Source organism: Trichechus manatus, unplaced genomic scaffold, assembly GCF_000243295.1.
Source record: "Trichechus manatus latirostris isolate Lorelei unplaced genomic scaffold, TriManLat1.0 scaffold00006, whole genome shotgun sequence".
In the NCBI taxonomy this organism is placed as follows: Eukaryota; Metazoa; Chordata; class Mammalia; order Sirenia; family Trichechidae; genus Trichechus; species Trichechus manatus.
In genome coordinates, this window is record NW_004443942.1 from 1183865 (window position 1) to 1211341 (window position 27477).

Below are 27477 nucleotides of genomic sequence, written 5' to 3' on the forward strand. Positions count from 1 at the left end.
ATGGGGAATCAGGGGTGGAAAGGAGGAGTGTGCTGTCACAGTATGGGGAGACCAATTAGAGTCACATAACAACAGATGTATAAATTTTTGTATGGGAAAAAAAAAAAATAATAATAATAAAAAGAAATAAACAAAGCTTCACTGGTTTAGTGTGTGGTATAAGATTGGCCCCTAAGTCAGTTCACATCTCCATCAGTCACAGGACAAATTGGAAGACACAGGTCTCTGAAGAAAAAGGAGAGGAAAGGAGGGGAGGGAAGGGAAGGGGAGGGAAGAGGAGAGGAGAGAAGAGAGGAGAGGAGAAGAAAGAAGGCATTCCACAACCCTGGGGTGAGGAGAGCACTGATTCACTTCTTTCCAACGAATTGAGAAGAATTACAGTTTAACCGTGACTGGTTAGAGAGATTTCCTTATCACAAAACAGAAAACAGCTATCTATCACAAAACAGAAAGCAGCTTAGCAAGAGTCCTGTGAAGAGACCCTGGAATTGAGAGCAGTACCAATGATGCAAGTAGATGTGCATGAGAAGAAAATGCCAGAGCTAACGCATCTTGTACTCTTAATACTAGTTCTTTGTCAAACCACATCATGAGCTATAAACAGTGACAATTTAATCAGATCTGACAAGAGTTGGCACAAAACACCAGCAATTAACAAGAAGTTTTTTTGAAAAATGGATTTACAACCAGTACTTTTAACAATGAGCCTTGCCAAACTGTAAATACTGCACCTTAAGATGCTAGCTAGTTATTTAAAAAAAAAATTTAATCTTTACCTTATTCTTGTATCTTGATTATAACGTACATAAAATAGACAATAGTACAAAGTATACAATTTGTAAGTAAACACTCATAAATTAAGAAATATTTCACTTTAAGTAAACAACATTTACTTTGAGTAAAAACATTCAATTCCTCTGGGATAGTGGAATCCATAACTCAAAATAGAGGTCAGAGCTGGAGAGGGCAGTTTGGGAATTATCAGCATATGGTAGTATTTAAAGTTATGGGACTGAATGAGGTCACCTAGGAGAGTATGAACATGGAAGAGGGGGATAGTAGACTGAGTCCTGGGATAACTGATGTTTAGAGATCAGAAAGCAGGGGAGGAACCAGCATTGAAATTAAAGAGGGAGCAGTCAGCGAGGTAGGAGGAGATCCAGAAGCGTGATGTCTGAAATCCATGAGAAAAAAGTGTTTTCCGGAGGAGGGACTGATCAACTGTCCCTGAGAGGATGCCTGCAATGAGGAGTGAGAGCTGGCAACTAGGTCTGGCAATGCAGAAGTTGTCAGAAATCTTAAAAAAAAAAAAAAAAAAAAAGCCATTTCAGTCAAGAGGTGGGAATGAAAAGCAGATTGGCAAGAGTTGAGGAGAAAATGGCAGGTGAGGAAATGAAGACAGTGAGTTTAGATAACTCTTTCAAGGAATTTTGGTCTAGATGGGGGGCAAAGAAATGAGGCAGTGTCTGGAGAGAAGCATGAAGTCAGTGGAAGGTTTGTTTGGTTTTTAAGGAGATAGGTCTGTGTGCTGTTGGAAATGATCAACAGAGGATCTAGTAGAGGATCCTCCGAGATGGAGGACTGGTGGAGAAATAGCAGGAATAACATTCTTGAGAAGGCAACAGGGATTGGGATCCAGTGCTTGAATAGGGGAGTTGACCCTAAATAAGGGCATGGGCTGTTCATTCATTTTAACAGAAGACAAGTCAGGCCATGTGTGGACAGATGGAGGTTAGTAGGGTTGATCCAGACCTGGAGTGATGAAGTCGTTTTCCTAGTCTTCCAGATGCCCATGGACATCTCTGCCTGGAAGTCTTGTTCAAACTCAAATTCAACTTGCCCGAGGGGAATGCTTCCCTTCCCTTCCCTGCCTAGTCCCTCCTACCCCTCTAGCTTTACTCTTTTTATAAATGGCATATCTACTTTCCCAATCACCACTGCTCCAAACCACAGTTATCTCTGACTTCTCTCCTCCCATCAGTCAGCTAGTTGCAGCATCCTACAACTGTGTCCCTCTTGTCCATCCCCTCTTCTTCATCCCCATGACACTAATGTCCTTTAGAGCCTCACCATCTCCTATCTGAACTATTGCAATAACCTTCCAACTATTTTCCTTGCCTTCCGTTTTTCCCTGCCTCACCGCCGTTACATCTTACCATTCAAGTCACCTTTCTAAAGTGCTTCTCTGATTGTGTCACTTCTGGCTAATAAACTTCCTTGACTTGACTCCTTGGACTTCTCTCAGTGTTGTCTGACCCAATACTAAGTCTTTCACCTCCTTTTCTGTATCAGAGTTTTCATTTTTTTCTCATGCTCTCTCAAGCACCTATTTTTTTTCTGCTTTTCCTATGAATCTCCTCTGATTATTTCTTCCCCAGTGATCACATTCATCTAACCATTCAATCAACCCACCAGCTTTTTCTCAGTGCCTCCTGCATATGAAACAGGGCTGAGTGAGATGAGGAACATATGGGAAGCAGGTGCCAGGATCAGAGGCCACGTCAGAAATCTCTAAGCTCACCTCAACTCTTTCCTCTTGTCCATCCCCGGTCCAATTTATCACCAAATGCTGCCCATTTTTCCTCCTGTTTCTTTAATCCATCATTTCTTCTCAACTCCATGCTTTCAATACTTCTTATCTAAAGCATTCAAAAGCCCCCAAAATGGTCTTTCTGCTCCCTCCAATTCATTTTCCACACTTCAATCAGAAAGACCATTCTAGAACAGCAGTATGACCTGACACTCCCTGATTAAATCCTCAATGGCACCATGTCACCTGCAAGATAAAGTTGAGGCCCCTTAGCAACACATTCAAGGTCTTCCATGACTTGGCCACGCCCTTTCTATTAACCTAGATATCCACCTGATCCTATCTTGCACTCCAGGCTTGTTATTGTTAGCTGTTGTTGACTCAGCCCCCGACTCATGGTAACCCCATGCAAAATGGGATCAGACAGTTGTAACCCATAGGGTTCTCACTAGCTGATATTTTTTGGAAGTGGATGGCCAGGCCTTTCTTCCTACTCTGACTTAGTCTGGAAGCTTGGCTGAAACTTGTTCAGTATCATAACAGCACACAAGCCTCCAGTGACAGATGGATGGTGGCTACATCTGAGGTGCACTGGCTAGGAATTGAACCCAGATCTCCTGCATGGAAGGCAAGAATTCTACCACTGAACCAACACTGCCCCCACACTCCAGGCTTAGTAATACTGAAATGCCAGTTATCCCTGTGCACATCTTTCTGTTTCTCATTTCCCTGAGCTGTTCCTCTGTCTGGAATACTCCTCACATTTATGCATCATTTATGTATCCTTCAAAACTCAGCTTAGGCTTTTTCTCTTTTAGGAAGGCTTCTCTGATCCTTCCCTAGGAGAGCTAAGTGTAACTTGAGGGATGGTATCTTATTTATCAAGGTCTCCTCAGCACCCACCACAGAGATTGCCGAAGGTGGGTTCTCCATATGAGTGCCATATGAGTAAGATTGTCACAAGGCACAGGCTGTACACAGGACAGGCGAGAATATTCAAAATGAGAGAGTTAAGAAGATAGGCTCTGGAGTCAGACGTAAATCTGGATTTGAATCTTGGCTCTGCCACTTAGTTGCTGGGTGACATTGGGAAAACTGCTTACTTCTCCATGCCTTTGTTTCCACATCTATAAAAAGGGCATGATGTAAAATAAACTTGTGATGAGGATTAAATGGGATAATATATGTAAAGTGCTTTGCACAGTACTGGTCACATGATGAGTGCTCAATAAATGTTAATGTTTTATTAAATTATGCCTTAAAAACTTTTTAAATTACAGTATTTCTTATCTGTGTGATAAAAATCATAATATTGGTCTATATTGCTAAATACGACTTTATCTTCTCCCTCTTTTAAAACAGAAAAAAAAAAATCCAAGTAATTTCTCTATTTTGAAACAACTAAGAAGAAAATGCCCAGTTCATTCCTGCTTCAGGTCCTTTGCCTTTGCTGACCCCTCTCCTGGAGTGCCCCACGCCCAAACCCATTAGGGCTTTGCATGGCTGGCTCCTTCTCCTCACTCAGGTCTCTGCTCAAATGTCATGTGCTCTGAAAGCCTTCCCTGACCACCCTGTGGAGAGTAAACCATCCTCTCCTCTGGCCCTCTTTGTTTTATTATCTTCACAGCATTTATAACTTTTGAAATCACCTTTTTTCTTAATGGTACATTGCCCTCCTTTAGAATGCAAGCTTTCTGAGAGTAGCCCTTAACCATCATGTACTCATGCTTCATCCCAAGCACGTAGAATAGAACCTGGTACAAAGTGGGACCTCAATAAATGCTGGTTGAGTTAATTTTTCTCAATTCCTGCAGGGGAAAGTTCTACTGTTAAAAATGGAATATGTACTTTCCTAGTCTCTCAAGAATCCAGGCACTAAAATACTTTCCAGTTTGCCAGTTGCCTGAATTGTCTCTTTTAAAAATCTCAGCAAATTAAAAAAAATAGAAATATACTTGTGTGTGTATATATATATACCCAAATCCGTTACCGTCGAGTTGATTTCAACTCATAGCAACCCTATAGGGCAGAGTAGAACTGCCCCGTAGGGTTTCCAAGGAGTAAATGGTGGATTCGAACTGCCGACCTTTTTGGCTAGCAGCCATAGCTCTTAACCACTGTGCCACTAGGACTCCATATATATATATGTATATATGTATATCTATATATCAGCAAGTATATTCCTTAAATAATTTATCCTTTAGCTAGTATTATGGAAGTGTAACAGCTAGGAATCCATGTCATAGTTAATTTTTCTTTTGACATAAAGGACTTTATGAATTACTATGGAGCTTAAGGAATTTGTTCCTTGGAGAATATAATCTTTTCTTTTTTTTTTTGCCATCTTGCTAAACTTGATCACAGATGGTACAAAGGTCACCTGCAGAGCAGGCTGTCCCCAAAGTCCCCAAATGCCAAATTAATGAGACTTTACTATGTAAAAATGACTGTAAGAAAGAAAGTCTTTAATTGGTCAGAAGTGATTACATTCTTTGATGTAACTTGGGATTTAAAAAATTATTTTTAAAAAATATTGGAAAGACAAACAATTCAATAGAGAAATAGGCAAAGAATATATTTTCAGAAGAAGAAATCCAAATGTCCGCAGACATATGATAGCACTCTCAGTCTTACTAATAATCAAGGAAAAATAAATTAAAATGATAACATTTTTGGCCTATTAGATTTGCAAAAATTAAAAAGACTGATAATAAATAACCCATGTTAGTAAGGACGTGGGGCAATGAGCACTCAGATACAACGTTGGTTGGAGCGAGTTGGTATGGTCTTTTTGGAGGACAATTTGGTAGTACCTATCAAAGTTTTAAATATGTGTGTCCTTTGGCCCAGTGATGGTACATCTACAACTCTATCCTACAGGAATATTGGCCACATGCATAAAGAAGGATAATCACTGAAGCTCTGTTTGTAATAGAAAAATTAGAATTTATCTCAAAGTCCACCAATATGGGTATGGCTAATAAATACTGGTGTCTTCAAACAAATAAAGACTAGGAAGCTTTAAAAGAAAGAAGGTAGCTCCTCCATTAGCAGGAAAGATGTCCACGATCTACCGTATAGTTAAAAACAATATATAGTACTACTCATATTGTATTGATAAATTTTCAAAAAAATCTTTATTCACAGATGTTATGGATTGAATTGTGTCCCCTAAGAATGTGTGTCAACTTGGCTAGGCCGTGATTCTCAGTATTGTGTGGTTGTCTACCATTTTGTGATCTGATGTAATTTTCCTATGTATCATAAATTCTAACCTCTATGATGTTAATGAGGCAGAGTTAGAGGCAGTTCTGTTAATTAGGCAGAACTCAATCTACAGGATTAGGCTGTATCTTGAGTCAATCTCTTTTGAGATATAAAAGACAGAGCAAGCAGACAGGAGAGGGACCTCATACCACCAAGAAAGAAGAGCAGGATTCCTGCGTGGAGAAGCTCCTAGACCAAGGGAAGACTGAAGACAAGGACCTTCCCTCAGAGCTGACAGACAGAGAAAGTCTTCCCCTGGAGCTGGTGTCCCAAATTCAGACTTCTAGCCTCCTAGACTGTGAGACAATAAATTTCTGTTTGTTAAAGCCATCCACTTGTGATATTTCTGTTATAGCAGCACTAGATAACTAAGATAACACATAAACCTAGAGTCTATTCTCAACACAGCCTCCAGAGTTTTCCTTTTAAACCATAAGTCAGAGCCCTATTACTCCTGTGTCCAAACTTTTCATTGTCTTCCTTTCCTACTCAGATTAAAAGTCAGAGTCCTCACCGTGATTTATAATTCCCTGTGTAATCTGGCCCACAAGGTCCCTGGGTAGCGAAAACTGTTTATGCTCATCTACCAACCTAACTAAAGGTTGGTGGTTCGAACCTACCCAGCAGCACCAGGAAAGGAAGCCCTGGTGATCTGCTTCCATAAAGATTAGAGCCAAGAAAACTCTATAGAGCTCAGTTATACTCTGTAACACATGGGGGCATCATGAGTTGGAATCGACTTGACAACAACAGGTTTGGTTTTTTCGTTAATCTGGCCCTCTGCTACCATCTGACTTTCTTCATCCTTTTCTCAGTTCTAGTCCCTCTGGCCTCCTTTCCAATACCTCAGGAAATTCTCTTCCCCAGATATCTCTATAGTCGCTTACTCCTATCCTTTATGTCCCCGCCCAAATGACACTTCACAAAGCGTACATTTTGGGAGAATACACTCCTCTCTACCGTTTACCTGGCTCCAGCACTTTCTATTCCTCTTCTCCGCTTAACTGTTCTCCATGCTCTTATCACCATCTGCTTCATAATATAAATGCTTGTTTATTGGTTTGTAATCTGTCTCCTTCCTCTAGAATTGTAAACTCCCTGAGGGCTGAGATTTTTGCTTGCTTTTTCATTGCTTTTTCATTGATTTCCAGCACCTAGACCAGTCTCTGGCACACAGTAGGTACTCAATAAATAGTTACTGAATAAATAAAATTTCCTTTTTTTGTATGTGCATAAAAACAGATGTGGAAAAATACACAGAAAGCTGTTAACAGTGATTACTGCTGGGAAGTGGGACTGGGGAGCTGTGGAAAGAACGTTTGCCTTTTAGTGTACACATTTCTGTACTACTTGAAATATGTACTATTTTTTAAATTAAAAATACTTTAAAAGAAAAACATAATGGTTCCATCTCTCCTTCCAGGTGACTCAAAATACTCTTTTTGGTTCCTATCTGCAGCCCCTGATCAATAATTTCCAAAAAGAACTATCCTAGGCTTGTCTCTACAGTACCATTTAGAGTTCAGAAATCACCAGTAAGCCTGGTCTTTGTGAAGTTCTAACACCATCAAATAGAACAGGAACATAAGACACACACACATACTCATACACACAGACAGGTACTCTGTGGTTTGATGGAGCCACGTGCTTGCCAGATAAAATGCCTTTCTAATTAACACACCTGACCTTTCTTTACACCCACTTCCTCCCTCCAGTTGGAAGGGACGTCACTGCTAATTCTTTGTGCTTTTTTTTCTACATAGTAAAACCTCCAACATTGCTGTCATACAGGGTGGACCCGATTTGGTTCCACGTATGCTACAAAATTCATCCTGTGCTAAAGGGAGTTCTTGAGACAAGACTCATGGTTTCCTTTAGAAAAAACATCTAACCCAATTTAGTAACGACAAGCATCTCAGGGACACATTCGCGCACAACAGCTACCCTAGTTGCCACTGAGTGGATTCCGACTCATCAACCACCATGTGTTTCAGAGCAGAACTGTACTCCATAGGATTTTCATGGCTGTGACCTTTCAGAAGCAGACTGCCAGGACTTTCTTTCAAGGCACCTCTGGGTGGGTTTGAACCACCAATCTTTTGGTTAGTAGCCCAGCTTAATTTTTTTGCCACCCAGGGACTCCTTATTGGGAGTTCATCCACAAGACCCTCAACACTATTTTTTCCTGAATTCTTAACCAGCTGAAAGGTTCCCTGTTGAGCTTTTGAAGCCTCTCCCTAACAGAATAGTAAATGAGGCACGTGGGGCACAATTTGGCTCTACGAGTCCACAAGGAAGCCCAGCCTGCCTGCTCCAACAGTTCCTGCAACTCACTGAGAAAGCAGGACAGCAACAGGCAACTCTTACCACCATCTCTTTAGTATGGAAACTAGATTGCTTAGAATTTTAAATGAGAACAAACCAACCAGCTGGGTTGTTTTTACCTTTTTTTTTTTCTTTTTAAAAGATTCAGCTGGAATAAAAGTCAAGACCATCTGGGAACCAGCCCCTGGTGAATAGTTACACTTGATTTTTACTAAGTTTTTGCAAAACAAGAGTTGGGCTGTGGGGCTATAGCTGACAATTCTTTGGAACAAGTGCCCCTGGGTTCAGCTTTGCTTATTCAGAAACACTGATTTATTACTCCTCAGATCAAGCTTCATTTCTCAGTCCTTGAGATTCTAGTAACACTTCAGAAAAGGTATCAGTTTACGACAGAGTGGGGCTGATTACTTAAATTCTCCTTACTTGGGACCACAGCACAGGCTTTGGAGTCAGACCAACAATGTGATCTTGAGCAAGAGAACTTACCCCTCTTGAGCTTCAGTTTGCTCATCTATTAATGGAGATAATAAATACCGACCTCGTAAGGTTACTGTTAGGATTAAATGAGGTAACGCACATACAGAGCTTAGTGTTGTGCTAAGATAAGGGCTCAATAAATCATTACAATTATTACTATAAAGAGAGATCCCAATTTTCTCTACGATTTTTCAGGTAGAAAAAAAATCAAAAACCAAAACCGTTGCCATGGAGTTGATTTCGACTCATAGAAACCCTATAGGACAGAGTAGAACTGCCCCATAGGGTTTCCAAGGAGGAGCTGGTGGATTCGAACTGCCAAACTTTTTCGTTAGCAGCTGAACTCTTAACCAATTGAGACTCCCATAATTGCCCAGAACAGTATCTCTTGACAAACAAGTCTTGAAGCTGACCACCCTGGAACCTCTTACCAGCCTTATCAGAGGAGCAGATTGATATTGCTGAAGTGCCAGATGTCAAATTTAATTCTGAAACACACACAAATACCATACCATGGAACTGACACTAGTGGGTGCCCTGGGCTAAATGAAGCTCAGGGATCTCACAAGGGAGCTGAGTGGCCCCCTGACCTCACCTCTGCACAAAGCTAAAGGTCACCACGGGTAAGCCAGAGGGAGCTGATAACAGAGAATGATGATAATGGAGCGTGGAGGAGGCTTATCAATGCCTTATACCTGCAGTCTTGCCCCAGCTGGGGAATCACAATGCTTCAAAGACCTCGGTCCCTTAGGCCCTTAAAGGGCCACACTCCCTGTTCTCATCAACTCTACCTCTTTCTTTCTGTCCCTCAATTTAACAAACATTTGTTGAGTGCCAACACAAGCCAGGCACTATTCCAGGTGCTGGGGACATAAAGGTGAATGAGACTCAATCTTGGCCACTGGGGAGCTTCCGGTCTAGTATGGAGGACAGACACTGTCACTGGCAGTTACCATATAAGGATGATGTCCAGAGTGTTCTCTGGAAGGAGCCCGGAGAAGGGAGGATGGGCCAGACTTGCTTTTGGTTACCCTTTATGTTTATAGGGCTCAAGGCAGTTCTGTTAGCAAGAATGTTCTGGCCAACAGGTCACTCACCACATTGGTTTTCCTCGTGGCCTTGACCCACTCCACAGGACTCTGCTCGGCGTTCAGATGTTCTGAGAGACTTTTTAGCGACTTCAAGGTCCATGCCTGATAGTTGGAGGTGAAACTGCTCCCTGTGGGCAGCTTTCCGGAGTGTGCGGATGGCTTTCCGGAGTCGCTTCTCTGTTCGCTTTACAATGCAGCTCAAATCACAAGAAGCTGCAGGAATAAGAAGGACAGCAGTTGGGAGGTCAGGCTGCAGCATGTGAGGATGTCCAGACAGACTGCAGGACCCACCAACACCTAGAATTCCACGTAGAACAGGATGAGGGAGACCTCGAGGTGGGTACCTATTGGGTTGGGCAGCATTCGATTTAAATCGAAATTTGTTGACCAAAATGGTAGCTTTGGGTTTTTATAAAACAGATAAACTCATCAGGTTTCAAACCAATTCAGTTTAGTTTGGGGGTGGAAAAAACAAACAAAAAAACAGGAGATACTTCAGTAGTTGCGCTTTTTCCCCAAGAAAGATGAAAAGTGAAAGGCAAAGAAATAAGGAGCAAGCTGTGAGAAGCCTGGCACTGAAGACTTGTTTTCAAACCAACCTGTCACCTCCTTTTGGTTAGTTTCAAGCTCAAACTCAACAGTGATAAACATTTCCTTAGCGGTGCTTGGTCGGCGAGGGGCTCCAGGGACTTGCTTGCCGGAGCTGCATGTAAGGTTTGCGTAGTGGAAGCTCTCTTTTACTGAACTGTGCTTCTCTGTATGAAGAAACAAAATTATCGGAAGCCAAATCCTGGCAAAGCACTCGGCTGAACATTCACTAGAGCTCAGTAACATTTCATTAAAACAATTCTTAAGGGACTAAATGATTAACTCCAGATGCCAAGATATTGCAAGCCCTAAGCTTGAAGCACGATGACATTTTAACTTTTTTTTCTAAATTTCATTTATTTTGTTGTTGTTGTTAATGCACACCGCAGAACAGACACCAATTTAACAGTTTCTACATGTACAATTGAGTGACACTGATTACATTCTTCAGGTTGTGCAACCATTCTCACCCTCCTTTTCTTAGTCGTTCCTCCTTCAGTTAACATAAACTCACTGCCCTCTAAGGTTCCTATCTAATCTTTTGAGTTGCTGTTGTCAATTTGATCCCATATAGATAGTTCTTAAAAAAGCATAGTGCTCAAGGCAGACCTTTTTTACTAGTTAAGCTAAACTATTGTTCAGTTTTAAGATGACTTTAGGGGAAATTTCTGGTTTAAGGTTTAAAGATTATCCCAGGGCAGTAATTTCAGGGGTTCATCCAGCCTCCTCCATAGCTCCAGAAAGTCTAGAGTCCACGAGAATTTGAAATTATGTTCTGCATTTTTCACCCTTTTCATCAGGATTCTTTCTACAGAATCTCTGATCAAAATGTTCAGTAATGGTAGCTAGGCACCATCCAGTTCCTCTGGTCTCATGGCAAAGGAAGCAGTTGTTCATGGAGGCAATTAGCCATACATTCCATATCCTCCTCCTATTCCTGACTCTCCTTCTTCCTCTGTTGCTCCAGGTGAATAGAGACCAATTGTTGTGTCTTGGATGGCTGTTTGAAAGCTGTTAAGACCCCAGGCACTATCCAATGAACTCGGAGGTAGAACGGGATGCACTAAACACGTTATTAGGCCAATTAACTGGGATGTCCCATGAAACCATGACCCTAAACCTCTAAACCAAGGAACCAAATCCAATGAGGTGTTTGGTTGTACATAGGCAGCCTCAGAAGCTACTCTTTTTTTGTTTTTGTCATTGTTGTAAATATATCTATCATACAACTTTTGCCAATTCAACTTTTTACAGGTGTACAACTTGTTGACAGCAATTACAATAATCTGCCGTGCAACCCTACTGTTAATAATTCAATTTTTCCATCGCCATTAACCTTTTCTCCCCCTCCCTCCCACCCCTTGTAACCACCAATAAACTTTAGTCTCTACATTTGCCTTTTCTTGTCTTTTTATATAAGTGAGGTCATACAATATTTTTCCTTTGTGATTGGCTTATTTTGCTCAGCATAATGTCTTCAAGCTCCATCCATATTGTAGCATGTATAAAGACTTCATTTCTCCTACTGGCTGAGTAGTAGTCCATTGTATGTATGTACCACATTTTGTTTATCCATTCATCTGTTGATGGCATTTAGGTTGTTTCCATCTTTTGGCTATTGTGAATAGTGCAGCAATGAACATTGGTGTATAAGTCTCCTTTTGAGTCTCTGCTTTCAAGTCTTTTGGGTATATACCTGGGAGTGGAATTGCTGTGCTGGGTCATATGGTAATTCTACTTTTAGCTTTTTGAGGAACTGCCACACTATTTTCCACAATGGCTGTACCATTTTGCATTCCCACCACTAATGAGTAAGGTTTCCAATTTCCCCACATCCTAGTCAACATTTCTTATTCTCTGTTTTTTTTTTTTCTTAGCTACACTAGTGGAAGTGAAATGCTGTCTCATTGTGGTTTTGATGTGCATCTCTCTGATGGCTAATGACACTGAGCATTTTTTCATGTGTTTGGTGGCCATTTGAATGTCCTCTTTGGTGAAATGTCTATTCAAGTCCTTTGCCTATTTTATGATTGGGTTGTTTGTCTTTTTGTTGTTGTCAAAGTTTTATATGTACTTTGGTTATTAGATTCTTGTCAGATATATGGTTTCCAAAGATATTCTCCCAGTCGGTAGCTTGTCTTTTCACTTTTTTGGTAAAGTCTTTTGGTGAACAAAAGATTTTAATTTTCATGAGGTCCCATTTATTTATTTTGTCTTTTGTTGTTTGTGCTTTTGTTATTATATTAGATAATCCATTGTTGAAAGCCAGGCCTGACAGTGTTGCCCCTGCTTGTTTTTCTAAGAATTTTATAGTTTTAGTTCGTATAGTTAGGTCCTTAATCCATTTTTAACTTGTTTTTGTGTATTGTGTAAGGTATGGATCCTGTTTCATTTTTCTGCATGTGACATTTTAATTTTGAAGAGCCCGTATTTCCTTCTTTATAACTTTATAATTTAGCTCTTGAAATTTCTTTTCATGGACAAATGCTGTATGTTTCCAACAGACCAGCCACATCCGTGGAAGACGAGAACCAGGGGTTGTTTCACATTCCTCCCTTCTGCTGACGGCTGGGTCCTAAGGTGCTCACGTGTTCTTACAGCTGGTTTCTTTAAAGTTGGACTATGACGTATCAAGCAGGGGCTGAAGCTTCAAATAAGGCATGAACACAGAAGTAGAAAGGAAACCAACTTCTGCTTTCAGGCAAACTGACCTTGGAGCAATTCGAACTTGAAGGGAAAGCTGGAAAGCAGATCAACGGGGATGTCTGATTTTGAAATAACCAGGAGCAATAAATGGCACAAAGAATCAACAGAACCAGACAATGTCATGAAGGCATCTAGAATGAGACTGACAGTGTTGAGTAAGATAGGGCTTTGTACATCCCTTTCCCTGACTTTGGCCATGTCCCCACTCTCCATGGCTTCCAGTGAATCTGTTAACTAATGATTGTCAACCTGAATCAAAGAGCAGGTCCACATGCCATCCACACAACTAATTCGTCTCTACTTTGAAATCTTACTCTATTGAACTGAAGTATTATCTGTATTATATTCTCCTCTAACATTCCCTTTTCAGAAGGCCAACTTCAAATCTCAAACTAAACAGATGCTTATTTTGTACCCTTTTCTCTTTCAATTTTCCCATACCTATTTTTCTCCTTTTTATTGTGAAATTATTTTAGATTTACAGAACAGTTGCTAAGACAGTATAGAGATCTCCCATAGATCCTTCACCCAGCTTCCCCTAATGTTAATATCTTGCATTTGGTACATTTATCAAAACTAAAAAATTAACACTGGCAAAATAACATTAACTAAATATAGACCAAATCTATTTTTAAATAATGCTTCTTTCTGCCTCCTGATTTAAAACTATAAATGCTCACTGTAGAGAATTTGGAAAATGAAGAAAAAAATTAAAGTCACCTATCATTCTCCCACCCAGATATAACCATTATTAATAACAGAGTGAGGGTGAGTTTTCCTTTTTTTTTTTCCTTCTAGCCATACTTTTTCTTATGTAACTTGGGTTGTATTACATATACAAAATGTTGCTCTCCCTTTTTCCCTTTCAGAATTATAACAAGAATATTTTCCTATGTCATTAAGCATTATTTGAAAACATAATTAATGGTTGCATAATAGTCTATCAAATGGTGGTACCAAACTTGATCTTGGTTAGTTAGTTAAGTAGGAAGTCAAAAGTGATTACAGTGAGCTTTATGTTTGTTTGTATGATTTATTTGAAGACGGATTGGGGAAAGAAGCTTCCTAATATACGAATCCCAATTTTTTTTACTGTGGTAAAAATATATACAACAAAACATTTGCCAGTTCAACAAGTTTTACATGTACAATTCAGTGACATTCTTCATGTTGTGCAACCATCACACATCCTTTTCCAAACTATTCTATTACCATATAACAGAAACTCAGTGGCCAATTTTTTTTTTAATCTCTAAAATTATTCTATGGAACAGTACTAGAAATATGAGCTAAGAAAGAACGAGGAGTGTTGGATTCTGCTCTTTTCAGTAAGGCCAGTTCTACTTGGATGGTATTTGCTATGCTGAAGCCAGTGGAGTCACTGCCTCCAAAAACATGACCCAGCAGGAAAGTTGGATATTATACCTTTGTAACAATTAAAGATTATCCTTTCTGAGCCAAACCTTTTTTCATTTGATTTGGCTTATATTTGAAGCAAACTTTAAAATCTAGAAAATTTAACCCAATATGATCACAGATTGCAATGCATCTTAAGCCTTATTGACTACTGCAAACTCACAGGTTTTCTCAGGGTTTCACCAACTGCACCTCGCAAAGGAAGCTCTCAAGTATTATTATGCCAGGGCTACACAGGGTCCTAGCCTATGAATAGAGTCCCTGGAGAATCTGAACTGTTCAATCCCATCTGAAGTGCGCTTGAGTCAGTGGACAGACATTGGCCCTCCCTAGGACTTCCAGCTCGGCTTGTCACAGGCCCCTTTCCCAACATGCAGGCACGCTCCCTACACCAGCCATCCGATTCCATACCTGGTAGTACTGGTCGCAGACCCTCAGGAAACAGCTCAGCCTTTCTCAAACTACACTTGCCTTCATTTAGCTTAAAGGTTACACTTGTCCTGATGGTGGTGACATCTTCAGAAAGAAACAAGTGAGAAATATTACCTTCAGAGGCAAAGGAATGGAAATATCAGAGGGGTAATGGCAAGCTATTCATTGGCTGTGTCCCACCACACACTGCATATCCCAAAACTTCTTACTGATGCAGCTTCTCTCTTAACCCTGAGACCAAGAAAAGTTTGGGTCATGGAGTATCCATTACCCTGGGACAGGGAACACCAGGAATCTCCTAAGAGTTACATGTATCCCTACACTTGAGAGAGAAATCACATTTATCCCTCCACTTGAGAAATCCAGTGTTCAAATATAACAAAGGAAGGGCTGACAACAGCATCAGTCGTCAGATGAAGGATGAAATGATCTTTGTGCCTTCCTGAGAAAGAAGTCCAGAATCTCCAAGTTTACATTTGAACAAGACTGTTGAAGGATATGCCAAAGGGCTGACTCTCCTAAATAAATATGTCTAGAAGGACAGGGCAGAGGGAGTCACCTGTTCCAGACAAGGATGGCACTCAGTAAACCTGGCCAGGAACCCTGCTGATGCAGTGGTTAAAGCGCTCAGTGGCAAACCAAAAGGTCAGCAGTTTGAACCCACCAGCAGAGAAAGATGTGGCAGTCTGCTTCCGTAAAGATTTACAGCCTTGGCAGTTCTACTCTGTCCTATAGGGTCACTATGAGCTGGAATCTACTCAATGGCAGTGGGTTAGTGGGTGGGAGAGAACAAGGGTGCCGCTTTGAGGGTCTAATCTGAGAAACTGAGCAAGTTACTTAATCTCCCTGAGCCTCAGGTTCCTCCTCTGTAAAATGGACATAATTACAGTACCTACATTATCACAGTACCTACATTATCAGGCTATTAAGAGGTTTAAAAGAGATAATGTAAAAAAAAGTTTAGCCTACCACATGTTAGATAGTAAGAACTGAATAACTGTTAGCTATTTGCTTGGCCACCCTTGGAATGGCCTAAATCTTCAACTAACCATCCCTGAGGGATTTGATGAAATAGACTATGATGTCTGTTCTGGCTGGGTCCAAATGCAAGGCAAAAGAGGCAATTGAAGGATAGTGGTTAAAACTCTGGATACAGACTGCCTGGGTTCAAATCCCTACTCCACCATTCTCCATCTGGTTACTTTGGGTAAGTTATTTCACCTCTCTGAGCCTCAGTTTCTTTATTGGTTTAATGAAAATAACAGTAAAATTGATTCAGAGGTTTGTTGTGTGGATTAAATCAACTAATACACGTAACACACTGTCTGGCATATTTTAACTGCTTAATTAATATATGTGAGCCATTAGTATCTTGCTTTGGGTCTCTAGCTTTGCTCACATACATAAGTTGGTATCAAGAGCCATTTCCTCATTAAGATGTTCTCATAACATAATCACAGAGGTGTCTGTATATGTAAGGACAAGGCCTCCTGATAAACCGGGAAGGGTTTGCGCTCCTTTCTCTCAACAGAATCCTTGCTACCCTGTTCTGCCCACACCAGTCTCCACCAACTCCATGTGCCCTGAGGCACACATTTCCTGCTGGGCCTATGAGGCTTTCTGGGGTGCAGGGAGCATAGAGTAGCCATGAGTCGGAATCAGTTGGACAGCAATGCAATGTGGATGTCTCCTGGTACCAGAGCTCTGTGGTCCTCTGACAACATGACAACCCAACCAAGGCTGAACACAGCACCTCCTAGCACACGGTGGACACTCCATAAGTATCCATTACATGATGAGTCAGATTTTAAGGTATCAAGGCTGCAGGCAAGAACATCCTGTAATGGCCACACAGCATTGAGGAAATTAAGAGAAAAGAAAACAAAGCCAGCACCCAAGAACAGTGCCCCACATATGAAGCCCATTGAATATAGGGAGCCCCGGAGAGAACACACAGATTTGGTAATTACCCCCGAAAGCAGAGTCATTTGCTTTTTGCTGTTTGCTCCTGAGAGGAGAGGAAGCCCCGCAGGTGACAGAGTAGGCCTCTTGCAGTCCTGACAGACAGAACATGGATTTTCAAACATGTAAGCAAGGTTACACTCTATCCTGGGAGCAGCGCAAATAACCCTCCACCCCTACTCCACATGGACCACTAGAAAACACTCAGCTTACGGGGTCTCAGAGTATAGGCCTCTGGTGGTGACAGGACATCTGGTCTAGAACCTGGAAGTCATCGAGGACATCTAACACCTGGAAACCAGGAAGGCCTGGCCCTGACACCAGAACCTGCCCCAGGGACTGGGACCCACTCACCTGAAGAGAGGTGAATGCCAGAGTGACATCTTAGGAAGCACCTGTCTCCTCCACCACTCTTACTGCAATGCAGGGACACGGGGGGCATCCTGTTGGGCAGGAGCCCCTTCACTTCTAAACAGGACAAAACACAGACACTTACGGAAAGAGAAGGAAACTTCCAAGTGTGACAATGACAATTAAGTCCCATACATCGAAGGCCCCACAATATCAGGAAAAGAAGGTAGAGCTGACACCCAGCACAGAACGCTGACACCAGGCGCTATTTCCCAACAAGTTAAAGGAGTCCCTTGTATGCTAATTGTCATGCAGAAAAGCAACCAAGAAAAACAGAAGTTCCAGCCTACACAGAAGGAAGCACAGAAGGAAACACCAAAGAGTCTGCAAAGTATCTCCTGTTTTTGAACTATTCAAAGAAGGGCTGCTGCAGCTAAAGGGAGGAGAATTAAGTGGAGGGATAGTCAGCTGCACTCCGGATCCAATTATACAGAGGAGAATGCATGGAGCTGCACTGTCTCTGGGCCAGGGGCACACCGCTGACTGAGTCTGCGCCTCAGCGCCCCTTACCCACACAGTCCTTTTTATTCCAGTGGAGCTTGTGGCCAGAGTGGCATTGGCATTCGTAGCTGCCCACTGTGTTCACACAGACTTGCTGACAGCCTCCGTTGTTGACGTTGCACTCGTTTGTGTCTGTGGAACAAAACACTCTCCTGTCACAGCAGCCCATCACTGACTCCCTTGAGGAAGGAGTGGGAGGGGAGTCGCGTGGTGGAAACTGACTAAGGGAAGGTGTTCACTGCCTTCAGGATGTGCACTTGGCACCAGCGGGCCCCACACCCTACTCCATGCATTTCCTGGCACGTGCCTCGCCAGGGTGGTCTCAGGTTCCATTCTGGTCCAAACCATTTCCCCATTGAGACACTTTGAAGGAGCCACACTCTACTTTCAGATGTCCACACTCAGACATTGCATAGGCTTCCAATTTAAAACCCCACCATCCTCCTGGGCTGCATACCGAGGGAGATAGAGAGAATGAGGATTCCTCCTTTGACTATATATATATAGTTGAAGTACAGAGAAGAGAAGTGACTTGTCCAAATCCCCATCAACCTGAGGCTGAGTTCAGGTTGGAAGGTGGCTCCAACTAACCCAGATACACATCTGTATTCAGAGTACATTTCCTTGGGGTTTCTTGACGGACTAGGAAGAGTACGCGTTTAACAATGTTAAGAATGGGTTGAAAATGAGAAGGGAAGCAATATTATCTACAGCAATCACTACTATCCACTCTTCTCAAGCACAGGGCACAAGGAAGTGGGCAGGAAGTACTTGAAACAACAATTCCCAAAACCTTCAGGTCCTCATAATCACTTAGAAGTTCTACATATTCTCAATCAGAAATCTGCAAATCTGTATTCTCAAAGATTTCTGAGTGAGTCTGATGATCAGGAGAGGGAACTAAGGAGTCAGTTGGTGCCAAATCTGATTTATGCCATAGACCATAAGGCTATGTGACTTCAGAACATGGGCACAAGGCAGAGAGATAAACTCAAATGGCCCCACTTCCAGCTCAAAGATCTACTTGTGAGACTCGAACCAAGGCTTTGCAGTCAGTTCCTATGCACAGCAGGACTATGGCATTGGCTAGTGCCCTGCCAAGCCTCTCTGAAGACTGTGACTTTACTATCTGCTGGGAAGTTCCAAAGGATAGGGTATCAGCTCCTGAGAGACTCTCCCATTCTCTGAATACAACTTGCATCAATAAAGCCAATATAGATTTCACAGCTGAAAGAGCTCAGCTCTTCTCTCTGCTCCATTTCACACTCGACATGTTGAAGGGATAAATGTGGGAGACATCCCCTAGCAAATGCTTCCCTTGAGCAGATAAGCTCATTACTACAGTTCAGGGACTGGAAATGTGCCTTTCATCCTCCGATGTAGGAAAATAAAGACTCCTGATCTGGAGAAACCTTGGCCTCTGCCCCACTTCCCGCCAGGCCCAGCATCCTCCTACCTCCTGACTCTGGAGGGGCAGTCTCCTCACCTCCACAGTGGGTAAAGCCATAGAGGGTGTACCCTTTGTTGCAAGCACATGCAAACGTGCCAGGGTGGTTGATGCAGTTATGGTCACAGGTCCTATCCAAAGAGCACTCATCCACATCTGTAATTTTCAAAGGGAGAGAGGAGCTGAAACCTCTGAGGGAGGAGTGTAGAGAAGAGTATGTTTATAATGAACACCAATTGCCGACCAACAACAAATAGGTTCAAAAATTATCCATCAGTTCTCCTTGCTCACTTGTGGTAAAGAAAGTACCATAAGTACTCACGGCCAGGGACCTTATTTCCAAATTCTTTTGCAAACTGCACTTGCCTAAAAGCTCCATTAGTCTCTCTCACCCATGCTTGTTTGCAGGGCTGAGTATTTAAAATATTTAAACGAAGCCAAATGAGATAACATACCTAAAAAGAATTTTGTACATTATGAGGTGGCACAGTGGTTAAGAACTTGGCTGCTAACCAAAGGTCAGCAGTTTGAATCCATCAGACGCTCCTTGGAAACGCTATGAGGCAGTTCTACTCTATCCTAAAGAGTCGCTGTAAGTCGGAGTCGAATCAACGGCAATGGGTAGCTAAGTATTATTATTGTTATATTACTATTGCTAAACAGCAACAATAATTTTATAAGCTATGTTTAACTGAAAGGAGAAAACACTTAGGCTGGAGATAAATCCAGTTCCCATCTGACTCTGATCTTCCTAAATTTAGTCTTCTGGCTCCAGGAGGCCAGTTGATCCTAGATTTTAATACTATTTCTGCACTGAAAGAATGCATTAACCCTAATAGCCCCTGTAACTTTCTATTGCAGACACTGAAATTTAGTGTTTAAGCTCCAAATTGGATTCTCTTGGCTGATTCCTTGATTTAGTTCCTCCCCATGGCTCAGTCCCACATGTTCTCCTTTGTCCGTGTTCAGGTAGGGGCATCCTTGGCTTCAGCTGGGGTCATGGAAACTGACTTCAGGAGGCTGCATTTGTCTATCTAATCATCTCTTTTCCCCTAGTCTGTTCCTCACATCTTTCTTGTGGACTAGAATTTCAGTATTTCACTTTCTCAAATCTTTGGAGGGTTTTAACAGAATTACGACCTGTGTTTCCAAATGGATAAACCAGGACCAGTACAGAAGTCAGTGGAAGCCAACTAGACCATTGCTAGACCACTTTTTCAACACTGAATGTGCCATGAGAGATTACATTAATAAAAAGCAAACATTTGGAAGGACCTGGAGGAATGAAAAAGTGAAATAAAAAAGGGCAAATTCTTAGAAAACGTCTTCATCCTAGCTTCTCCCAGAAATCCTGGCAATTTCTTCAGTAAATTTGTTCTGTGCAAATATTTGTTCTGCCAAGATGGATTAGTGAAAAATGAGAAAAAGTCAGTTTCTTCCATAGTAATTGATGCCATTCTATGAAATATGTTATTAATATCAGCTAGTTGTTGAGAAAGTGGACTCATTCAGTAGCTGATTTTTGCTGCTCACTATGGGACTTTGCTTTGCCAAAAATAATGAGATCACTTTTCTAATTCCTTTTTAATGTGTTTACACAGCTCAGACAGTACTTCTTGCTCTATACATTATGAATCATTATGTGGAACAGTAAATTTGCTTTTCAAGCCAAACTGAAGAAATTCATGTAATAATCATCTACAATTAACTCACTTACTGAATTGAAAGGGGAGTATATACTTGAACTTTTTGACAAATTATCTATTAACAAGAACAGACCAAGAGGGAAGAAAAACCCAATTTATATGACAAAGTTTTTAAAAAGGTGATGTTATATCTTTATTATCTGAAGTGAAATCAGATATTATATATAACGACTCAATACTGGTATTTTTAACAAAATAAGCTAGGCAGTTCTTATTCCAAAAAATGGAGCAGGGATAAACAACAGCACATCTTTCCTGAGCACTTCTTCCTGCACATCAATAGAATATAAAAGGTGCCCATCTAAAAATATAAATGATGCCTACCACTCAAAACTATATCCCACCCACCCAAGAAAGTTACTAATAACACCAACTGCTACCCAGAGCAGTTTCCTTGCTGCACCCCTTATGTAGCAAGGAGGGCATACTATTGAGGAGTCTGAGATGCTACCTGAGGACCAACCAGCATCTCCTCTACACAGGCCCCTCCCTCCCTCTCTGCCACCCTCTCCCCAAGCAACAAGGGTTCTGAGGAAGAAAACAACTGGTACATGATCTTGATTATGGGTTGACCTCAACTTTTTGCTAGAAAGAGTATTTTAACTAAATCTACATACTATTGCCATTAATTTTTGTTATAAAATCAATAATATTAAAATAAATTTTTTAAAAAGAAAATTATTCCTAATCTCTACACCCCAATACAACCCTGTTTGCATTTTGTACGCCATCCCATTTCCAGCAGCGAGTTCAGCTGTAATCAGACCAGACAGATTCTTTGAGCTTAATGATTAACAGCATAATTTCAATAATATACCTGTGAGCTACATCAGTGTTTTTATTCTGTTTAGCAGAGGAAATAAGTGAAGCACACGTTGGAGGCTGGATTACTGATTTCTTCAAGAACCCCAGTGAGCCAGTCTCTACCAGGGTGGGGTTATGTCTTCTCTGCTCCAACCAGCAGGCCACTTCACAGCTGAGCTACATTTTCAGCACATACCTTGGCAAGACTTCTCATCTGTTAATAATTTAAATCCTTTTCGGCAGCTGCAGTCAAAACTGCCCACGGTGTTTTTGCAGAAATGATCACAACCTCCATTGCGGGTCTGGCACTCATCAATATCTGTAACAGGCAAGCATCAGCAAATCAGACAGCAATACTTGCCTCACTGTCCGCAAATCCCTGAAGTGCTATTGCATGTGCTTCATTATTCTCTGAAAGAAGAACAGATCCATAAAACCATTTAAGGATATTTGTTGATGTTTTAAATCTTCCACACGTTTTATTGTCTGGCTTAACCAATTTTGAAAGACAAGGGCCTCATCCTCTTAAGAATGCTGACTTGCAATGCTCTTGACTAGCATTAAGGAAACAATCTATGGGAAAGAATGATCATCCTTGCATTGCTTTCTCAAAATAAGATGGTTCCCTTTAATATACTTTCCATAATACGCTTTCCATTCCAGTTTGATGATTAAAGCTATAAGGGACTAGAACATTTGTTCTGGCAAACTGCACAATGATCAAATAGCCTCAGTGCTTTTAAATGATTCCTGATACTCAAATTAATCTTATCTTTTTTCAGTTTCATCTGGTAACTGGCTATCTACTTTTTAATCATGTAAAGAACAAATCCTTTGTACTTTTGCCTGTGAAATACCAGAAGGTCATTGGGAACTCTCTTCATCAGTAAAAGTTAATCATACAGTTATTCATTAAGTACCCTGGATAATAATCTTGGCTGTTATTTACATAATAAGCTCTAGGTTGTTATTTATGATATGTTGATATTATCTCCTGCAAATGAATGTTTCCTTGAACTTCTGCCTTTTTCTTAAAGGCCACTGCCTGAAATGGATTATTTAATGCTTGTAGAGGCTGACCCTCTTAACAGTTAGTGCAATTAAACTGGTTCTAATTAAGCTTACTCAATTATAACCTTTCACAAGTTCAAAGAAGAAAGCTTCCATCAATATGAATCATAAGCAAATCTGGAGTCATTCAGCAGGTGGGTATGGAGGGGAAGAGCTGCCATTAGCAGCATGGGGCTTCCCTCCAAACCAGGACATCCAGCCTCCCTGGAGAGGCACAGGCTACCTTTACAGGTCTTTCCATCCAATTGGAGTGTGAATCCGACAGGACAACTGCAGTGAACACCTGTCGAAGTATCCTTGCAGGTGCGGTCGCAACCTCCATTGTTGACAGCACATGTTTCTGACAAGGAGGTAAGAAAAAGGACATTAGCTTCCTGAAGAAGCACTAATACAGATGTTGGAAAGAGATATTGTTACAGTGTTAATACTTGACAAAGTTCCTGGAAGCCAAGAAGCATGATGGGATACTCACAGATACACCCCAAATATTTGCCATCTGCAGGTGAGATAAAGGGGGAGCAGGTGGAGCTCCCTCCACCCTTATAAATGACTTATTTCTCCTAAGGAAGCTTGACAGGGTAAAGATGCCTCTTCTACCCTGCAGAGCCTTTCCCCTCAACTGGCAGATTTGAAGCCACTAAAATTTCCTGCTGATCCACAGCCCGTGACCTTCTAAATATGACCACATCTGGCAAGCTAGCTGTGGATGCAAAACAGGGCAAATGTTCCTTCCTTAATTCTGAGCACCATCCCTTCAAGATGAGTAATGAGTAAAGCAAGAGAGGGTAAGCATTGCCCACCCCAACCATTCCTTTGTTACTGACTAATGACTTCATTCTTACAACTGCTAATTAACACATTATAAGTTTAACTTTCCCTGAAAGGAGAAAGACCTGTCACAGTCACATGAGAAAGCAACCACAGTTGTTAAATCACTACTATAGAGATAAGAAACAATAAGCAAATGGCCTTCTAATCCTGCATTTCCTACAGTAATTCTAAGTAATAGGCAAGTGCTATCCAACATTCATTCAATTGTCAGCACCTCGGTATCCAGAAACCTGATTTTACTTCCACAACTACCTCATTTTAAAGCCTGAGGGTGGGGGAAACCTTTAGTTCTAACTAAATATGACAGATAGAACATGCACATATGTCTGTTTCCACTCAAAAGCTCACTAAAATGAGAATAAATAGATAGAATAAAAAAGTATAAATGCTGAAGGGCAAAGAAAACATGAGAGGAGAAGTCAATGAAAAATGTTAAATTTCCTGGAAGTGGCATGTCAATGGATGGGCAGTAACAACCACAGCAGAAACCTAAGTCCTATCAGTCTGCAGAGGGTGTACAAACAAGTGGTAAGCTCATCTGAGCCAAAGAATCCCAGAAAGGCCTGGGAATTGGAGGTACCAAGTTACCTCAGAGACAGAGATAAGGACGGAGGTAAAAACAAGAGGATTGGTTGAGAGTCTGTAGAGGAAATAGATAAGCCCCCAGAGTCCCTCCTTAATTCCACACAGCCAGGAGACTACCCCTTTCTTTTCTTGCTAAAGCAGAGATATTTATTCTCTGGAGAAGCTGCACCAGAGAGGCACCAGACTTGACACCAGGAATAGCAGAGGGTGAGGGTGAGGCACCATCAGGTAAAGTATATATTCTGAAAAGAGAGATCTCAAACCCTCACCATCTCCTCAGCTCCCAGAATACTAGCAGCCAAGCCTCTATCCCCTAGGCGGGAGATTGAAGGATTCTGCTCCAGAAAACTGGTCTGCACAAGTGAAAAGACTTATAGATATTGGCATATGAGCATATCCAAATGAATGCCTAAGTCACTGCCTAATCACCCAAACATAAAGCCCGTCAGTCAATAGGGCATCCAACTGGCTTTTTTTAGGAAATATGAAGTCATCCAAGAATTACCAGACATTTTGGGAAAGCCTCTAATATGAAATAAACACACCAAATCAAACAAATATAGAAAAAGGAACTTGGAGGGAACAAAGATAATAATAGGGAACAAAAGTTGTTTTTTTTTTTTTAAAGTACCTTACAATTAATTTCCTCAGAAAGACAAGAAACATATCCATGAAATAAGAACAGGTTCCTACAACAAAAGAATAATCAGAGAACAAAATTAAATTCTTAAAAATTTAAAACATGAAAGCAGAAATCAAAAAAAAATCATACTGGAGGATTAGAAGACAAAATTGCAGAAACTTCCTAGAAAGTAGAACAAAAATACAGAGAAAAGATAAGAAAACTAGAGGATCAATCCAAGAGTTACAACAGCCAACTAAGAAGAGTTCCAGAGAGAGAGAGAACAGAAAAAATGGAGAAAAGAAAATTTCTCAGAACCGAGGGACATGAATGTTCATATAGAAAAGGCCTACTGATTGCTCAGCACAACAGGTGGAAAAACAAACACTAAGAAACATTATTGTGAAGTTTCAGATGACTGGAGACAAGAAGATCCTCAAAGGTTCCAGACAGAATCTTTCATAGGTTTCATACAAAGGATCAAGAATCAAAATGACTTTAGACTTCTTGAAGCAACACTGAACGCTTGAAAACAATGGAGAAATAACATAAAAATTCTGATGGAATATTATTCTAACTCTAAATTCTATACTGAGCCAAATTCTTAACAAAGGGTGAAGTTAGAATAAAGCCATTTTCAGGCATGGAAAATTTTTAAAAACCTACATCTCATGTACTTTTCTCAGGAAGGTACTACAGAATATGTTCTAATAAAACAAGGATGTAAACTAACAAAAGAGACAACGTGGGATCCATCAAAACAGGAGAGTGGCAGAGGGAATTCATAGGCTGATAGTAAAGGAAAAACCCAGATCCCAGATGAGAGATGTGCAGCCAGCCAGGAGTCAGGCCCTACTACTGCAGGAGAGAGGGAGCCTCAGAAGAGATTTTTTAAGAAGAAAATTGAATTGGTAAGTTACTTGCTGTGCTTGAGCATAAACAGGTTTAGAGTTCTGTCAGAAATTTGCAAAAGAATTGATAATAGGTATTTAGAAAACTAAGCAAACAAAGAAAATATAATCATAACATATTACATGACTCAGAAATGAATCATATTTACTCATAGTCACAATGATGTACACATGTAATACTGATTTAAATTGTGATAAAAATACACTAAGAGTATAGGGGAGAGTATGTGTATGAGGGAGTGTAGGGGAGAGGTTAATCCTAGTCTTCCATAATAGGAAGTCAAAAGCTAATATCTAAAACTGACACATTAAGAAATACCTGTATACACTTCATTTTCCAGAAATACGGAGGAAGTCAGAACAAAACACAGCTAGGAGAAATGAAAATCGTTGCCTCTGGCAAATACGATAAGGGGATAGGAAGGAATGAGGCAAGAAAATTAAGTGTTTCATTATAAGCTTAGTAGTACTAATTAAGTTTTTATATTATTCATATATAGCATTTTAATTTAAGGCAATTAAAAAAATAATTTTTAAAAGGCAGAAAAGATCTTAGAAATGTCACCTGATTGGTTACCAATGGCTGTTCAATATTCTCACTTGATTATTAAAACAGTAGCTGTCAAAAGATCAGTTTTGTTTAGGTCAAGCTACTCTTTCTCCAGAATAACAATCTGTCAAAGGACCTGTTTGATTCCCACCCACCACAGCCACCGCTTCTACTTTGGCTCTTGTCTCCAGCTCGGCTGTTCTACCTGCTGGGCAGATGTTCCCATGTCCCACAGTCAAACGTCATTCTTTTCCATTCATCTCTTCTACCGTTAACATCGGCTGAGTTAAAAAAAAAAAAAAAGACAAATTGCCATGCTAAACTACAGGCTGCCCCAAGTGCCTCTCTGATTATGGTTACTCAGAAGGGAGGAAACTGACATTCACTGACTGCCCACTAAATTCCAGGCACAGGGCTCTGGGCATTTTTGCATATTATTATCTTAATTGAGCTTCCTGACAGCCTGAAGAGGTAGGTTTTATTATATCTGTTTTACAGACCAGGAGACGGAGGTTCAGGGCAGTTTGCCTACGGTCTCAGAGCTAGTCGGAGCAGTGCTGGAGGCGAGTCTAGTTATTCCGATGGCTCGGCTGGTGTGCCTTCCACAATGCCAGGGGTCTTGGATGATGACTGAGCCCTTGCACTGGGTGAAGAACACATGTCCTGGCTTGGCAGGAGCTGTTCATTCCGGTCCAGCTGGTCTTAGAGTGGATGGCCCATAAGCTCAGGCCTGATGCAGTAAGTTGGGGAGGGAAAGGGACAATGTCAGTTGCCAGGGGGGTGGGGTTGAAGCGCCTACCCATGAGCAGCCTTCGTTTCACCCGTTTATCCCCATCCACCACTGACGTGGTATTGCTCTCCATCACCTCCAGGGCAGCGTCCTCTTGCTCTACAAGAAGACAAAGAGCACAGTTCTCAGAATGAGTCAAGTTATTCATCCCCTGCACAACCACGTCTCCTGAAATCCCAGACATGAGAATAATTTAAGATATGTGGCTCTGTTCACGCAATAAAAATGTGTTGTAATGAGGCTCTGCGGGAAACACAGCATGTTAAGTGGCCACAGATCCTTAGTAAACATTAAATAGGGGAAAGATATTTTAAGCATATTGCAGTGATCAAAAAAAAAACAGGGAATGTGAGCTTCAGATTCACCCCAGTTCCTGCAGGGCAGGACAAAACAAACTGAGCCTGGAAACCTCTAAAACAGAGCTAGCAAAAGACATGCTATACTAGTTCCTGCT

At 41.1% G+C, this 27477-nt stretch overlaps 1 protein-coding gene across 3 annotated transcripts in view; it reads right to left on the reverse strand.

Annotated features, from left to right (window-relative positions):
- SCUBE2 (signal peptide, CUB domain and EGF like domain containing 2) overlaps positions 1-27477 on the reverse strand; it is a 76599-nt gene that overhangs the window by 25762 nt on the left and 23360 nt on the right. Inside the window, exons 7-16 of one of the 3 annotated variants that reach the window (XM_004369632.1) lie at positions 27033-27122; positions 22958-23074; positions 21860-21982; positions 19193-19309; positions 17716-17838; positions 17149-17262; positions 16803-16889; positions 14812-14916; positions 10290-10445; positions 9697-9903 (exon numbers count right to left, since the gene is read on the reverse strand). In XM_004369632.1, coding sequence (XP_004369689.1) covers positions 9697-9903; positions 10290-10445; positions 14812-14916; positions 16803-16889; positions 17149-17262; positions 17716-17838; positions 19193-19309; positions 21860-21982; positions 22958-23074; positions 27033-27122 — 1239 coding nt within the window. The remainder of the gene's footprint in view (positions 1-9696; positions 9904-10289; positions 10446-14811; positions 14917-16802; positions 16890-17148; positions 17263-17715; positions 17839-19192; positions 19310-21859; positions 21983-22957; positions 23075-27032; positions 27123-27477) is intronic. The other 2 variants (XM_023737078.1, XM_004369633.1) reach the window with 2 other exon arrangements.